The sequence below is a fragment of the Jatropha curcas genome, chromosome 11 (assembly GCF_041381405.1).
Source record: "Jatropha curcas cultivar XTBG-Jc1 chromosome 11, XTBG_Jcur_1.0, whole genome shotgun sequence".
NCBI classification, from domain to species: domain Eukaryota; kingdom Viridiplantae; phylum Streptophyta; class Magnoliopsida; order Malpighiales; family Euphorbiaceae; genus Jatropha; species Jatropha curcas.
Genome location: NC_143161.1, coordinates 4,492,657 through 4,509,792, shown reverse-complemented (window position 1 = coordinate 4,509,792; position 17,136 = coordinate 4,492,657). Strand labels below are relative to the sequence as shown.

At 32.0% G+C, this 17,136-nt stretch overlaps 2 protein-coding genes across 2 annotated transcripts; both read left to right on the top strand.

Moving 5' to 3' along the window:
• Window positions 1-1,956: 1,956 nt before the first annotated feature.
• Window positions 1,957-4,004, top strand: LOC105634138 (loganic acid O-methyltransferase). Its single transcript, XM_012216942.4, has 3 exons — window positions 1,957-2,124; window positions 2,699-3,364; window positions 3,434-4,004. The coding sequence occupies exons 1-3, from the start codon at window positions 2,017-2,019 to the stop codon at window positions 3,776-3,778; spliced, it is 1,119 nt and encodes a 372-aa protein (XP_012072332.1). The 5' UTR covers window positions 1,957-2,016; the 3' UTR covers window positions 3,779-4,004.
• A 3,733-nt stretch (window positions 4,005-7,737) lies between these two features.
• On the top strand, window positions 7,738-14,903 carry LOC105634286 (loganic acid O-methyltransferase). Its single transcript, XM_089716526.1, has 3 exons — window positions 7,738-7,818; window positions 7,881-8,561; window positions 14,559-14,903. Exons 1-3 carry the CDS (start codon window positions 7,738-7,740, stop codon window positions 14,901-14,903), a joined length of 1,107 nt encoding a protein of 368 aa, XP_089572652.1.
• The last annotated feature ends 2,233 nt before the right edge of the window (window positions 14,904-17,136 follow it).

The window sequence follows — 17,136 nt, the reverse complement described above, 5'->3', positions numbered from 1 at the left end:
TTATATATATATGTACAATGCCCAATGGCCATGTGATGACAAAGCAAATAAAATATAAAATCTTATAACAAGGAAGCTACCATTTCAACGTTAATCACGCCCATCTTTGATAAATGCAACTTGCAAATATACTAATTTTGTTCTATCCTGTATATATATACATATGCTTAATATCTAATTAACTATCTATCTGAATCTGATGACCGAACTTTCTTTTGGATATCATTTATATAATTCTAATTAATTAAAAAAAAAAATTTGGTCTTTCAATCTATAATTAACATGTAGCGTGTGGTCCTTGACGTTGAAATTAATATTTATTTTTACTATTCAATAGTGTGGTCCTTGACATTGAAATTAATATTTGTTTTAGAGCTCATACGAATAACAAGAGTCGTGTTTAGAAATTAAAAATAATACCATTGAAAAAACTATATAATTAATAATTAATGTGTTTGATAATGATGTTAATTTAATTAATTGGCTAATTAATTAGCTAAAGTAGGATTGTCTTTTCCAATCAAGACTGTGGTCCTTAATTATATAGAGTACATGTTCATAAGAATAAACCAATACATAGTACAAGAATTTAGTGTGTTCTTCTGAATTTTATTAGTTGGAAAATGAAAATGTTGACACTTTTGAAATTTATAGCTCACTCCTTTTCTGATATATGAATGTTCTTCGAAATTATTTTCTAGCTACGTATTATTTATGGACTGCATCAAAATCATCTTACGTATAGAAAATTTGTCATCATTTAACAAGAGAAGAGGATCCTTATGAATATATATATTTTTTATTTAATTAATTTTTATAATAATAAAAAATCACAATGAAATAATACTACAACTTGGAAAAAAAAATTCATTACATAATTAATTTTTCATACATTACATAAAAGATACATACAAACGACAAATGAATCTGTTTCACAATCTTTATTTAACCAGCTAATTTTCTTGCACATTAATACTAAGTTAAAAAGGAAATACGAAAACCGAATTTAATGTTATGAACAATTTATATTATAAAATTTTTTTAATGTTTTTGTCAGTTTTATATTTTATAAAATAAATTGTGTAAGGTCCCATGTTAATTAAATTATTTTAAAATTACTAATTATTGTTTGATTTTCTACCTTCATATTCTCTTCTTAAATACATATGATAGTGTGATTTTTCTTTAATAAACTATGTATGTACACATCAATGAATAATCAATTATTGAGAGTTATTGCACAATTCCCTCTCAGGTTTGCCACAATACTGACACTTTTTTCCTGCTTTCTGACACGTAACTTCAAAAGTTACGTATATAATTACGTATTTAACTATCAATACATACATAATCAAATTTAAATAAATAAAAGGATTTGATATTTTTTTATCCATTTTCCCTAATTTAGAAGGCTGATTAATCTGCCCGCCTAACCGTTAATTTTTATCCTATTTTAGGATTCTTGTTTTTTACTGAAAAACCATTTTCGTCACTTAAATTTATCCTATTAGTTAAAATGTGTATCGGGGAAATCTTCTGACTTAGGTTTTAGTTGCTGAAATATGTTAAGTTTTTTTTTTCTGAAAATTAATAAAATAAATATTTTTTTACTGATAAAAAATATTAACAATCTTGGAAGATTTGAATATGATTCAAACCATTGAAGTGGTTGAACCAAAGCTAATTGGCTATTGGTCACAGACGCATGATCATAAAAATGTGAATCCTATACTTACCTAAAAAGTAACATCCAACAATCTAGCTACATATATATATATATAACCCTACACTTACCTATTAGTTAAATTTTATTTTTTCCAAACAATATATCACACACACGTCCCTTTCTTTTCACTTGGACCTATGATTTAAACAAATAATAATTTAAACATAGGCCAAGTTTCAATTATGGTACCCGTTGATGTATATTCGTTCTCCTCATCGAGCTCTCTCTCTATATATGTAGAGATATCGAAAGGAAAAAAATATAAAGAAACAAAACGCTTAGACTCAGAGATGGCTGCATTGGTGAAAGAAACAGTCTTCAACAACGATGCTGATGGTTCCATCAGGGTTAAAGGTGGATTAGGCAACAACAGCTACTTCAAGAACTCCGTTTATCAGGTTCACATTATGCAACTGAAATTTCTGTAATTACATATGGATGTTAGTTATTATTTGAACAGGCACTTACTTAAAAGAAATTTCTTGATGCAAGAAAATTACATCAAGAAATTTCTAGAAGGTTTTGGGAATAATTAAGCTTAATTAATTGCCTATATGTAATTTTTTATTGTTGTTATAGCTATTTCTCCCGCTCTCTTTTATTATTATTATTATTATTATTATTATTTTGGTAAAAAAGAGTATAAAAAAATGCAAGTAGTTTAGATTCAAAATTTATAGTTTAAAATAATTAATTAACACATTGAGTGAAGCCCCAAGAAAAGGAACCTGATGCAAAACAAAAGGCAATAACTTTTCATTTCATTTCCCAAAATTAATCAAAAGCTTGAAGCAGGAATAGGTGAATGCCCACATGGAATTTATGCTATGCTAATTAAGTGCTAATATATATATAATTGGAGGAATTGATTCTTCTTCTCTATCATGATAATATATATATTACTATTTATTAAAATAAATTTATTTATTTTTGTTAAATTAATAATAACATTTTTTTTTGTCTCGTTGGCAGAGATTGGCTACGAATGCGGTAAAGGACATAATAGATGATGCAATTTTCAACAAGCTAGACGTGAAGTCCTTGTTAACTACATCAAATACCATTGCTCTTGCAGATTTGGGATGTGCAGTTGGTCCAAATACATTTACTTCTATGCAAAATATTATAGACGTTATTAAAAATAAGTACCAATCTCAAAACCCTAATTGGACAACAATGCCTGAATTTCAAGTTTTCTTTAATGACAAAACCTCAAACGATTTCAATACTCTTTTCACTTCTCTCCCGCCGGACCGGGAATATTTTGCCGCCGGCGTGCCCGGTTCTTTTTACCACCGATTATTCGCTGAATCTTCTCTCCATGTCGTGCAATCCCATTATGCAGTGTATTGGCTATCTAAAGTGCCAGAAGAGCTAGAAGACAAAAACTCTACTGCTTGGAATAAAGGGAGGATTCATTATGCAAATGCCACAAATGGTGAAGTGCTTAAAGCATATGCAAGACAATGGGCTGAAGATTTTAATGACTTCTTGAATGCTAGGGCTAAAGAGATTGTGCCTGGCGGATTGCTTATCGTCGTCATGCCAAGTATTCCTGACGGAATGCCTTACTCTCAGCTAGCTAATGGGATATTGTTCAATTGTTTAGAATCCATCCTCGTTGACATGGCTAGAAGGGTATGTCAATATTTTAGTTATCGTTTTCCTATGAAAGTTATAAATAAAAAAATATATATGTAAATGCAGGGAGTAATAGAGGAAGAAGAAGTTGATGAATTCAACATGCCAATATATGCAGCTCCTCCTGGAGAGTTTGCTGCTGCAGTGGAAAAGAATGGAAGTTTCAAGATTGAAGAAATGGGACTAGCAAATCCAGCGCCATGGCTAACAGATGGAGTTCATGTTGACATGATAGAATTCTTAAGGCACATAAGGGCAGCATGGGAAGGAATGTTCATTAAACAGTTTCCAACAGAAATTGTCAATGAAATATTCCAGCAGTTAACCGTTAAACTCCCTGAGGTTTTTGAACAGATGGAAACAGCATACAAGGACAAAATTCAATCTCACTATGTGTTACAACGCAAGTGAATTTAATTTCACTTGTTCTAGAATATATAATAATATGCATTTCTTGTATTGTTAGTACTGTATGTATTCCCTTAAAAAACTGTTATTTTAAGTTCGTTGGCTTCAAGAACCGAATTAAGGTCAAGAGTAAAACTAATTGTTGGAGAAGTAATTTCTTGAAATTAATTGATGTTATTTTAATTGCATATGCTCAATTTGTAGCAAAGTCAAAGTCCCGTGAACTAGAGTCAGGAAGAACTAAATAAAAAAAAAAGTCCAACTATAAATTATTGTAAATTTGTAATTTCCACAATACATTTGATCCAGAACACTAAATACTTGTAATCGTCTTTGACATTCATGAAAATTAATACATATATATAAATATATTTTCGGTGCAAGTATTATTATTAATAAATATACGTAAGCTGTGACGATTTCTCGCAAATAATACAATTTGATCATGCAGTAATTAATGCAATCTTAATGCACCAATTAACAATTAAAGAATGTTGGAAGTAAACGACTCATCGTCAGTCATAAAAAAAAGTTGCTTAATTATTTTATTGTGATTTGCGACATATATTTTGTAGAGATGGTCAATAACAAATAATTTTTTTTTAAAACAACCAGTTGAGATAAGAAATTTCAAATATTTATTATTCCTTTCACGTTAAAGCACATGCATGCAGAGAGCAAAGTTCAATAATATATATTATCATGTGATTACGTACCTCTATTAGGAAGTTTTCCAGTTTGGATTTACCCTAAATACGTTCATTATGAGCCAAATTGAGGCCAAGTTTGAGTATTAAAACAACCCAATCACCCAAAAATTAGTTAATCTTAATTAAGATAATTTAATTAGCCCTGGAGAGGCTAAGTTTGCATGTGATGAGATCCATATTTATGCAGTAATAATTATGGAAGAGATCGTATCTATATGTATATTAATTAATTATTAATTAATGTGTAATGCTCAAATGAAACATTTCAGCAATAAGGAGTTGTGATTTTTATATCCGAATTTGCTAGACAATTGATTTTTATTTTCTCTGCTATACAAGAGATGAGATTATAGCATTCATTTTGGTTCATTGAGTTAGTCTCATTGGATTGGATCTAGGGTTTAATTAAATTCATCAAATTTGATTTTCTCAACTCAAACTCAACGTGATCAAATTCTAATACTTAATATCAACTTGATTAATAGTATTTATTAATTTCATGTTTAATGAACTTAAATAGCGGAATCAGTTCAGTTGTTTAATGAAAAATATTATTTTTATTTTTTGATTGCAATATAGAAAATTAGTTAAAAAATATTAAAATTTTTAATTTGCAAGACCACAAAATATTTATAATTTTATCAATTTCTTACTTTAAAATTTTATTATTAAATATGAAAAAGAAGTGTATAAAAATTATATTGTAATAGTCGTAGGTAATTATTAATATTAGTAGCTATTAGTGATTAGTACATTAAAAAATATATATTTATAAAGGTATAATAAATTTGTCAATGTTTGAAAAATATTTTCTTTGTGTGATAATGGAAATTTTTTTTAAAAAGTAATTTAGTTTCCATTTGACTAAGAAAATATTTTCTATATTGACTGATTTTCTTAAACATCCAAAAATCAAAAAATAAGGAAAAATTTTTCAACCAAATTATTTTTCAAAAACACACGGGGCTGAAATGTAATTTTTTTTTGTTCAATTTGGATTTAACATCATTATGAAGTACTTAAAGAATAATATTTTTTTATTTATAAATATATGAAGTCAATATGTAGTAATGTTTCTGTTTAATTAATTATCCATAAGTATCTTACTCTATTTGAAAATGAGATTATCTCATTCGAGATTCATAACTATCTCTCCCTATATATAATCATAAGATTTTTATATTATATACCAACTTGATGAAGACAACTGTTATTGAAAACAATTTCAATCAAAATTTTTAAATTTAAGTAGACAGCTAAGTTATAGCAACAGTTACATAATGCAATAAGTAAACAATTTTTTTTTTTTAAATAAAAATAATTTTTTACCGTAATTTTATTTTGTGATACTCTACACATTGAAGCACATGCAAAACAGTAGAATACACACACTTCAATTGAATTGGAAATGGGGAGAGGGTGCCTATATGTAGACTAGGTGTGGGACTACGCTTACCATAGGGTTAGGGTGGGACTAAATTGAATCTTATACAGAGATGAAGAACATAGTCCTTCAAGTTATTTTTTTTAAGGGTAAAAAAAAAAAAAAAATTGTAATTTTCTTGCTTCTATATGGGTGGTAGGTCTAGAGTCAATAGTGAGGACCATCCTACCTACTAACTAACTTAATTATAGAAACCTTAAATGCCACACTGTAGAGAATTTTTAAGGCAAATGATTCTCTATTGTGCATATAATATAATCATAATCAATCTAATTGGTTGGAATCAAGGAGTCTAATTGTACTATACTCGTATTATGCTGCACATGCACATGCATTAGCATTACCTCCTTTGTCGCACAGCCTGGAAGCTATCCTATTTAGTAGTGTGGCGATCAAATGTTAAATTAGTGCATTATATTATAATTAAATTTGTTGCAATTGTGCTAAAATTAGTTATAGAATTGCTGTTAATATGTAAACTCTAATAATTGGAACTAATTAACCCATAATGATAATGGACAATTTGGCTATTTTTTTTATTGAATTGAAAAAAATAATATAATATACAAAAAATGTTTTGTAGTTTATTTTTTATTATAATGTGATATATAATCTTAAGTACTCCTTCTGTCTTATTTTGTTTGTTTGTTATTCATTTTTGAATGTCTCAAAATGTTTGAAAGGTTTCTAAATTTAGATATGTAAATAATTATTTTTCTTATAATAATCTTTATGATTATTCATTAAATGAAAAACTTTTGTTGATATTTTAATGAGTTAAGAGTAAAAAAGGAGTAAAATATTTTTTATTGACTCAATTCTTAATATGCGTGTTTTGTCGAACTATACAAACAAATGGATCGGAGTGAATATTATTTTTTATCATAATAATATAGCCTTGTTCTCTTTTTGTTGTTACATTTCTCTGCTGGGTTGGGCTTATCTTATGAACTCAGTTTGTTGAGCCCATAACAAAACCCAATCTCAGCTGACCATCTATAACTATAAGTCCATCTTCCTCATTAGAGTATTTTTTTTTTTTTTTTTTTAATGTTATCTTCATCATTAGAGTTAATTTAATTGACAAGTTTAAAGCCAATTTTATAAGAATGATGAGATGATTCTTTGGGCATATTCTTAGAAAGATGTGTTCTATAACTATTTTATTTCAAATTTTAATTTTTAATTATTTGTGACCCTTTCATATAGTGATTTAATTACGTCAATTCTGGAGTATTAAGCTATATAATTACTTTTGTTTTTCCAAAAAAAAAAAAAATTACTTGTAAATGATATACATTTAGTGGTCCCTTTGCATATATGCCCAAAAGCCATTTGGAGACAAAAGCAAAATAACCATTTCAATATGAATATCAACTTTATTAATAAAGAAACAACATTTGTACACTAGCCAAAATATGAATTTCATATACTAAAAATTAATGAAATATAATATAATCTTATTTTATTTTATTTTCTTCCAAATAAATTAAATACTGTGGTCCTTAAATTTGATAATGACGATCAATAATTGTTTGCTAATTAATTATAATAACGCTAATCATAACAACAATAATGTTAATGATTACGTGAATTTGGCAATATAATTACTAGGTAGTAAATACAAATATCATTTTCAATCAATATCATAATAAGAAAAACATCATTAAACATCATTAACATATTCAAATCCAAACAAGACAAAAATTATACCTGTCCAGGAAGGATGAGTTCAATCGAAAGCATAAGTAGGCACATTATAGTACAATGATATTGAGAAAAGCTCCCCACCTTATACCCAGATCGACATGGCAGCATTGGCGAAAGAACCAGTCGTTAAAAACGACGTAGAAAGTACCACCAGCTATTTCAAACACTCCATCTATCAGGTTTTTCTATATGTCTTATTTATAACATTATTTCTTAATTGCTTTTATTACTAAATAACTAGAAAATTTTGATTCACTGGCAGAAACTAGCTGCAAATGTTGCGAAAGATGCAGTAGAAGAAGCAATCACCAAGAAACTAGATGTAAAATTCCTCTTATCTACTTCAAATAATACAATTCGTCTAGCAGATTTAGGATGTGCGGTTGGTCCAAATACATTTACCTCTTTGCAATCTTTAATAGATACAATTAAAAACAAGTGCCAATGTCCTGATTTTTCTTCCATGCCTGAATTCCAAGTATACTTCAATGATCAACCTTCAAATGACTTCAATACCCTTTTCACTTCTCTTCCAGTACAGAAAGAATACTATGCAGGTGGTGTGCCTGGTTCTTTTCATGGAAGAATTTTCCCTAGCAATTACCTCCACGTTGTGCAATGTAATTATGCACTCCACTGGCTTTCTAATTTGCCAGAGGAATTGGAAGATAACAACTCTCCAGCTTGGAGCAAAGGGAAAATTCACTACGCAAATGCTCCTGACGAAGTACTCAAAGTATATGCAAGACAATGGGCTAAAGATTTTAATGACTTCTTGAATGCTAGGGCTAAAGAGATTGTGCCTGGCGGATTGCTTATCGTTGTCATGCCAAGTATTCCTGATGGAATGCCTTATTCTGAGCTTGCAAATGGCATTTTGTACAATTGTTTCTCATCCGTCCTCCTCGATATGGCGAAAAGGGTAACTTGAACTCATAATTCTTTGGTTAATCACTACAAAAAAAACGCCAAATTGCGACCGCTTTTTGCGACCGACCAAAATCGGTCGCAATATTGCGACCGATTTGCGACTGTTTGCCAATCAGTCGCAAAATTTAGCGCGGAAAATTCGCGCGAGTTTGCCTCTCCGTTTGCGACTGAATTACTACTCCTTTGCGACCGATTTGGCGACCGATTTGGCGACCGCTTTGCGACTAACTGTGTTTCTGTCGCAAAAAATGCGCGCGTAAAAAAATGGATAAATTCTGGGACCGAAATGAGATAAAAGTGCGACCGATTGTTCGCGACCGACTATTTCAGTCGCCAATCGGTCGCAAAATGCTCGCGTAGTAAAACGACGTCGGACAATTAAAAAATTGCGACCGATTTAAATTACGTTTGCGACCGATATGTCGGTCGCAAATTTTAGGGCTTTAAACGCGCCCTCTTCTTTTCTTTTCTTCTTCTTTCTCTCTTCTCCTTCTCCTCTCCTCTCCTCCGTCCGCAGCGCCGCTCCAGCCCCTCCTGAGAACGCTCCAGCCCCTGTGACGCCGCCACCGACGCTCCGGTCACTCCTCTACGCCGTTCGCCATCGTCTGGACACCATTTGAGGTAAGCCGGTTTGCATTTTATTTTTTTCGAAATTTTTTTTTTTTTTTTTTTTTTTTGCGATTTTTGTGTATTTTTCAATTTATTATTATTGTTATTATTATTAATATTGTTAATGTTGTTGTTAGTGTTGTTGTTATTATTATTATTAATATAGTTATACTAGTTTAGTTTTTTTTGTTTTACTGTAAATGAAATTGATAATGTGAGCTTTTGGTTTCCTTTTATTTATTTATGAATTATTAAGAGCTGATTATTTTATGGGTTTGATTTTCAAACTTGATAATATTCAATTAATTAAATGAGTTCAATAGATCAATTTAGGAAAGAAGAAACTTAACTGATAAAACTATTTTAATAATCTAGCAAAAAATTCAGACTTTTAGCTATAGTAATTAGATTGCAAGAATTCTTATGCTCCATCTAAATTGAATTCTGCAAATTATCAGGTCAGTGCCAATTTTTCTGCTGCAAAATATCTTTCTGTATGAATCTTCAGCCACTATCTTTAAAAATAGATAAATATATAGAACATGTAGAGGTTTCATCATGTAAAACCAATATGATTAATATTTTACAGTTCCTCAATTATCAGATGTGCACAGTTTGGAAGCTAAAACCTAAACAATATGGAAATTGAGAAGAAGGAAAATTAGGAAAGATTTGTTGGGAAATCTTGAATTTTTCAAATTTTAGTTGGAAATTTAGAATCTTGACTTATTTGCTATTTTTGAAGGTCCTAAATTATAAGCAGGCAGCCAGATTAATCCAAAAATTCATCAACTTGTTTTCTGATTTTTCTTCCCTGATCAGTTCCAAATCAACCTCCATACAATAAATAAATAAGGGAAAAACGTGTTTAAAGTTTATAACTACCACCACCACCAATATTTTATTTAGTTTATTATCGCAAAGCCACCATCTTTCTACTGGGATATTAATTGAGGCTCCATAAATTACAAGATCATCTAAAGAATGTTTGATTATAAGCATTGAAAACTTTTTTTTTTTTTTTTGATAGCTAATAATTTTTGATATATATATATATATATATATATGTATGCACACAAACATTCTCCTTATACCCAATGTGAATTAAGAGAATAAAAAGGGAAAAAAAATGCATCAGATGCCTCAAACTTGAACTAGTAAATTTTATTAACAAAATATGCACATTCCAAAGTCTTTTTATATTATATATATATAGATATGGTTGTGTCAACCAACCATTTTCAGAGCTTCTTCACCCTTCTTTTATTATTATAAAAAAGGATTCCAATATTTTTTAAAAGCCACTAACAATGCACAAAGTTTGATGATAAATTCTGCAACCCTTTTAGAAATGGAAGCCCAATTGGAAAATAACTATTGTTTCCCAACAACTTGGTTTCTTTGTCAACCCCACTTACTATGATTGGCTCTATGCCATTAATTCAGGTTTTCCATTGTAATTAACCAACTAAAAGTAGTATAAACCAAACTAATAACAATTTGAATTTTTTCTCATGTAGTAAAAGATACCTTTATTTTAATAAAATTTTCTATTTTCATTGTTTCGATGACCGAATTTCGCATTTAAGCTATAACTAAACTTTCACTACTATGGTATACATTTTATTTTGTCATACCTAAGTTACTAGATGTAGGGTTATTCTTGGTGAAGTTAGGTTAGGTTTGATACAGTTTAAAATTTATCCAAACCAAATTAATATTTTTTTCTTTATTATAGATATTATTGTCGTTATTATTCTTAAATATGTTTTTATTAAATGAATGTTGAGTTTGGATTGGAGGCCTAGTAGTGGCCATTTTGCCTTTGGAGAATGTTGATATGTTATAGAAGTGTTTATTGAAGTGTCTTTGTATTTGAGATTTGATTGTATTGTGCCGAAATGCTGCCGAATTTTTTTCAATAAATTTAATATGTAGAATAGTACACTTACCTTTATTATAGTAGGTATATATGTTACGGACAAATTCCGTAACCGTGTGAGGCCAACATCGAAGATGCGTACCAAGCTGCGTTTCTACCTGTGTGGGTAGGGGCGGCTTAGCGAATTAGGGCGTTCTGCCCCAGTGGCACCATTACCCTATGCAAAGTCTGCATCAGGCGGGGTAGTGTGCTGCTCGGGCACAACTGGTTGAGAGCTGGGCCGCTCTCCTGATGAGCCCATGGCAGGGCGAAACCAGTTCGGTACGGTATGGCGAGGCTTGCCTCGGAGCCAAGCGGGGAGGCTCCCGGGGCGCCGCACGGGCGCAGTGCTGCGCGAGACTCTATGCCCGTGATAGAGTGGTATCAGAGCAGACTTGCTTTACATCAATGCCCAGCAGTTCACTCGATGATGCACAACTCCAGGGCCAGCGTCAAAAGTACCGCCCTGTGTCTTGTCTCCTCGTGGTGTCGAAGCAATGGCGGAGTCCTAGGCACCACAGCTCCACGTGATGTCGAAGCAATGGCGGAGTCCTAGGCATCACACATCTTCGGGCGATGCTGAATCAAATGGCGGGGCTAGGCATCGCACCTCTATCCGGTGTCAAAGCAATGGCGCAGACCTCAGGCACCGAGCGCGTATTTCGGAGCATGTGTTTCGGGGGCAGGCATGGCTACATAAAGCTAGAGAAGTGGGTCGAAGTGGGGCGTAAAGCAAGGACGGTCCAAGGGCGAGTCGACCTCTCCATCGGCACGAGGACGTGCCTGGTTTTGAGTGGGGGAGGATGTTACGGACAAATTCCGTAACCGTGTGAGGCCAACATCGAAGATGCGTACCAAGCTGCGTTTCTACCTGTGTGGGTAGGGGCGGCTTAGCGGATTAGGGCGTTCTGCCCCAGTGGCACCATTACCCTATGCAAAGTCTGCATCAGGCGGGGTAGTGTGCTGCTCGGGCACAACTGGTTGAGAGCTGGGCCGCTCTCCTGATGAGCCCATGGCAGGGCGAAACCAGTTCGGTACGGTATGGCGAGGCTTGCCTCGGAGCCAAGCGGGAGGGCTCCCGGGGCGCCGCACGGGCGCAGTGCTGCGCGAGACTCTATGCCCGTGACATATAACCTTTGTATTGAATAAATGAACTTAGTTTTTTTACATTTATATATAGTTCCCCTTATTATAGAAATAACCTTAGTTAGTTATAAGTGTAAATTGAACATTACATTAGTAGCATGTTTTAAGGCTAGATCAGACTAATGCAATTACATATAATTTACCCTTGATAAACACATTGTTAATTAGGTAAAGAAAATGCGAAATAATCGCGATTGGATGTACTAGAGGTTCGAGGTCAATGGGATATTAAGACAAGAGTTCCTGAACGGATTGGAGGCGTTTATACAGTTTGCAGTCGGTAATCCCAGTTTTATGGATGGGAATAAGTTGAGGTGTCCATGTAATCACAAGAAGTGTCGAAATCGAGCCTTCTTAGACATTGATACAGTGAAACTTCATTTGTGCAAAAATGGGTTCGTGGAAAATTATTACGAATGGATACATCATGGTGAAGCGCGAGTTGCCAGTGGGTCAGGCCACTCCATCTGAAAATTATTACGAATATGAAGAAGAGGAAGCTGATGAAGAGGAGGAGGAAGCAGATGAAATTGAAGACACTTAAAACTTAGAGCAATTTTACTGTTACAAATTGATAAATGTATATGTAATTAATATTATTAATGAAGAATTTTAATGGTATTCACTTTGTTTACTCGTATTTACCACATGTTCTACAATTCATATAATTGTATAAATTCATTTTATCTAGGTTCTGATATCTGCAGTACAGATGGCTAGAGGCAGAGCGTTTGATTCTGACGCATCTGGTAGTGGTTCGCGTGGGGGTCGTGGCCCTGGACGCAGTGCCCGTGGACGAGGAGGGTCGATCCCTCGTCCTTCGTCAGGTACGTCTGGGGCTTCGTCATCTGCTCAGCGACCAGTACTGCCACCATCACATCCTTCTTCAGGTACGTCTGGGGCTTCATCCTCTGCTCAGCGTCCAGTACTGCCGCCATCACATCCTTCTTCAGGTACGTCTGGGGCTTCATCCTCTGCTCAGCGTCCAGTACTGCCGCCATCACAGCCTTCTGCTCCTTCCTCTTCTGCTCCATCCTCTTCTGCTCCTTCCTCTTCTACTCCCGTTTCTGGACCAGTACAGACTCCACCAGCTGCACAGTCACCTACTGTGCAAGGTAATCATAAATGTCATAACTGTCATTTTAATTATATATTAATTATCTAGAAATTTATAATCTTTGTATTTCTTTTGCAGTTTCATCAGATCCACGTATCACCCTCAGTTTGGTAGCGGGACAGTAAGTACTTATTCAAATTTTCTGCAGGCATATTTTGTATATATATTTTGTACTTATTCATAACTGTGATGCTTTCGTGTAATTATATTTTACTTCTGTTTTTTTTTTTTTTAGCATATATCTATCTTCTCGAGCAGCGAGGCAAATTTTGAAGATAATCAAGCTACAGCTGCATAAAGAAGGATACACATGGGATGCCGTACCACAAGAGGAGAGAGACTTTTATTGGGAGGAGTTCCAGGTATTCTTTGGTTTAAGTTATATCATCATTCAATGTTTACAATTCAAGATACAAATCGACAATGTTTAAACGCTATATTTCATTTTTTTTGCAGAAACATTTCATATGGGACGAGGCCATTACGGCTATCCTGATCACGGTGCTGCAGACGATACCTTGGTCACCCCTCCTGGCGCTACATCACATCCAGCAGGTACTCCTCCTGGCGATCCGACATCGGATCCTGCAGATGAGCAGCAGCATATATAGATTTGATTTTGGACCTTTTTAGTTTTTCATTTGTATTTTCATATTTTAATTTGTTCAGAACAATAAAAATTACATTTTTTATACTGTTCTTGAATTGCGTGTGTGATATATATGCATTTATGTCAATTTTCACAGGTGCAGAAAAATTTTGGTTTCAAAACAATATTTAATTTTTTTTTTTTTTTCATTTTTGCGACCGATTTGCTACCAAAAGTAAACATTTTGAATTTACAATTTGCGACCGATTTCAAAACATTGCGACCGACTTTCTGCGACCAAATTTGCGACTGATTTTCCAATTAAACCGCGACCAAAAATTGCGACCGCTTATTCACGTTTGCGACCGATTTTATTGGTCTCTAATTTGCGACCGACGACACAATCGGTCGCAAACTTGGTTTGCGACCAGTGATTTTGCGACCGACACTTATCGGTCGCAAATCGGTCGCTACAGTAAATTAGCGACCGATTTTTGCCATTTTGCGACCGATTTGTCGGTCGCAAAATGGCGTTTTTTTTGTAGTGAATGCTACTTTACAATATAATAAGTCACAATCGTGTAATTGGTAATTAATTTTGTTGCAGGGATTAATAAGTGAAGAACAAGTAGATGCCTTCAACTTGCCAATATATGCAGCCCCTCCAGGAGAGTTCGTTGGGGCGGTGAAAAAGAATGGAAATTTCAAGATTGAAGAAATGGGATTAACAAATCCGGCACCGTGGCTAACAGAAGGAATGCACGTTGACATGGTGGAATATGTGAAGCACATTAGGGCTGCAATGGAAGGAATGTTCCTCGAACATTTTTCAATTGACATTGTCAATGAAATGTTCAGTCAATTGCTGGTAAAACTTCCTGAGGTTTTCCACAAGATGGAAAAAGCATACAAGGACAAAATTCAATCTCACTACGTGCTTCGACGTAAATGATCATACTTTAAATTGCAATATATATATATATATAAAATATATTCAAAGTCATATTTGTACCACTTGATGACGTCAAGAAATGGACGTCAAGAAATGGACGTCAAGAAATGGAAAAATGTCTTTTCCTGTAATAATTTTGTGTTTTCTTTAATTTTAATAGTTAAAGAAGGCTCAAATCTCTGTTTCTAAATTAACGAGGCGTTAAACTTAATTTGGAAGTTCCATTGAGATGCTTTTATTTTTAAAAATTTGTAAATGCATTTTTATATTATATGCTATTTATAAATACTATTCATTAACTATTTTTAATAAAATAAAATATAAATTAATAAAAACTCTCATTTTTACTAATTAAACTAATTATTTTTAAATTACAAAAGTAACATAATTGCATAGATTATAAGTTAGAATAAAGTCTCGTCAAATGACCGGCAAAAAAGGGAAAAAAAAAAGGTAAAAGGACCCATCCATTTGCAATGACCTCCTTTCAATAATTTCATTAATTAAAGTTGTCAATTTGCTACAACAGAAGGATGGCTTACTTTACTTATTTTCTATATTTTTAAAGATAAAGAAAAATTTTAGTTTCAGATTTAAAGCTTTTTATTTATGAGATTTTCTAGTAATTTAGTTAAAATTATTTAAATAATTATCCATTTATTGTACTAGTTCAATTCATTTAGTTTTTTTTTTCAAAATAAAAAAATTCATAAAGTTTAAATTTTTTGAGTTTATGTATATATAAAAGAGATAATTGAACTAGTATATAAACCTATTGAGTTGAATGATTTAAAACCTATTCCTTAACCACCAAGAATTGAATGATTGCAACTCTCTTTTAGAACTCCCCCTCCAATACTAGTAGTAATTAATAAGTCAAAAGTTAATCCACTTAAATTGACCGATGACTTTATATTTAATTATTTTTTGTGGATATTATGAAAATTTATTTTTAATATAAATATCACATTAAACTAAATATATGACTTTTAAATATAATTTTATAAATTTAGTTATAGTTTATTCTAAAAAAAGTCTAAAATAATAATTAAATACAGATTTATGAAAAATATTTTAAATTCATTTGTTGTGGATAAAAATAATAAAGATGTGATTGTCCAAACCAACCGATCAGGATAACAAATATAGTTTTTTTTTTTTTTTGAAAGAGATAACAAATATAGTTTAAGAACATATAACAAAATAAAATAATTTACTGGAATTAATATCAAGGACATAAGGCTAAAATTTATATTTGTTTATGATGCTATAGCTGATGAATTATGATGCAACCGATGCAATAGAGTAAAATAATAGGAAGAATAATTATCTAGGTGTAATTCTGGCGATCGTCGTTAAATGATGGGAAGAGATTTTGAGTTCAAATTTATATTTTTAAAAAAATTTGCTACTATAAAGTATTTTTTATTTAAAATGAATTTATTTATAATGTAATTTATGATGATATAATCTGAAGAATTTGTAATTCTTAAATCTGCTTAATTGCAGCTACTTTTGTACACAGATATGTATTATCTCATAAAAAAAATTTTTGAAATAGCCAAAACTAAATTATTAACTCAATTATGGAGGAGGCATCGTTGACAATTCTCCACTTAACTGTCGATCTTGGAAATTTTGAATGCAGGATAGTGTTTTATAAGATTGCAATTAATAAATATTGATGGAATATATATAAGATTCAAAGGGAGCTTAGAGGTTCAATTCAACGTTCAATATTCAAAGAATTTTTTTTTTTTTTTTTTTTTTTCCTGGGTAGATTCACACTTTAGTTCCCTGTCTCACCTAAAGCTAAGAAGACTGGAGATCCTTTAGTTTTAGATTGGATCAATTTGCGGGGCGAGTCATATCAAGTTAATATACCTAAAATCATTAAAAAGAATCCATTTTTTATATTAAAAAAAGAAAAAAAATGTATTTATTCCATTTATAAGTGGATCGAATTTTATTCTGTAATTTAGATTAGATCGAATTAAAATATGTATCAATAAGTAAAAAAATTATTTTAAAGTCACGATTATAATAACGTTAGCTAGTTGTAATATTTTCTTTTAAAAAAACCTTTTCATTTAAAGTTAATTAAATTAATTATTTTTTAAAATTGAAAAGAAAAAAGAAGTGACATAATTGGATAGGAGATGGCTTTTGCGTCAACACATAAAACGACTATCTTATAGTCTTCGCCATCGCCCACCAGAATTGTTGAGAACTG

What these genes read in the sequence shown, in the direction of transcription:
- LOC105634138 (XM_012216942.4), top strand. Translation starts at nt 2,017, where the DNA reads ATGGCTGCATTGGTGAAAGAAACAGTCTTCAACAACGATGCTGATGGT. An exon ending in TCAAGAACTCCGTTTATCAG is followed by an intron (nt 2,125 to 2,698) that starts GTTCACATTATG and finishes TCTCGTTGGCAG; the next exon opens with AGATTGGCTACGAATGCGGT. An exon ending in TCGTTGACATGGCTAGAAGG is followed by an intron (nt 3,365 to 3,433) that starts GTATGTCAATAT and finishes ATGTAAATGCAG; the next exon opens with GGAGTAATAGAGGAAGAAGA.
- LOC105634286 (XM_089716526.1), top strand. Translation starts at nt 7,738, where the DNA reads ATGGCAGCATTGGCGAAAGAACCAGTCGTTAAAAACGACGTAGAAAGT. An exon ending in TCAAACACTCCATCTATCAG is followed by an intron (nt 7,819 to 7,880) that starts GTTTTTCTATAT and finishes CTAAATAACTAG; the next exon opens with AAAATTTTGATTCACTGGCA. An exon ending in TCCTCGATATGGCGAAAAGG is followed by an intron (nt 8,562 to 14,558) that starts GTAACTTGAACT and finishes ATTTTGTTGCAG; the next exon opens with GGATTAATAAGTGAAGAACA.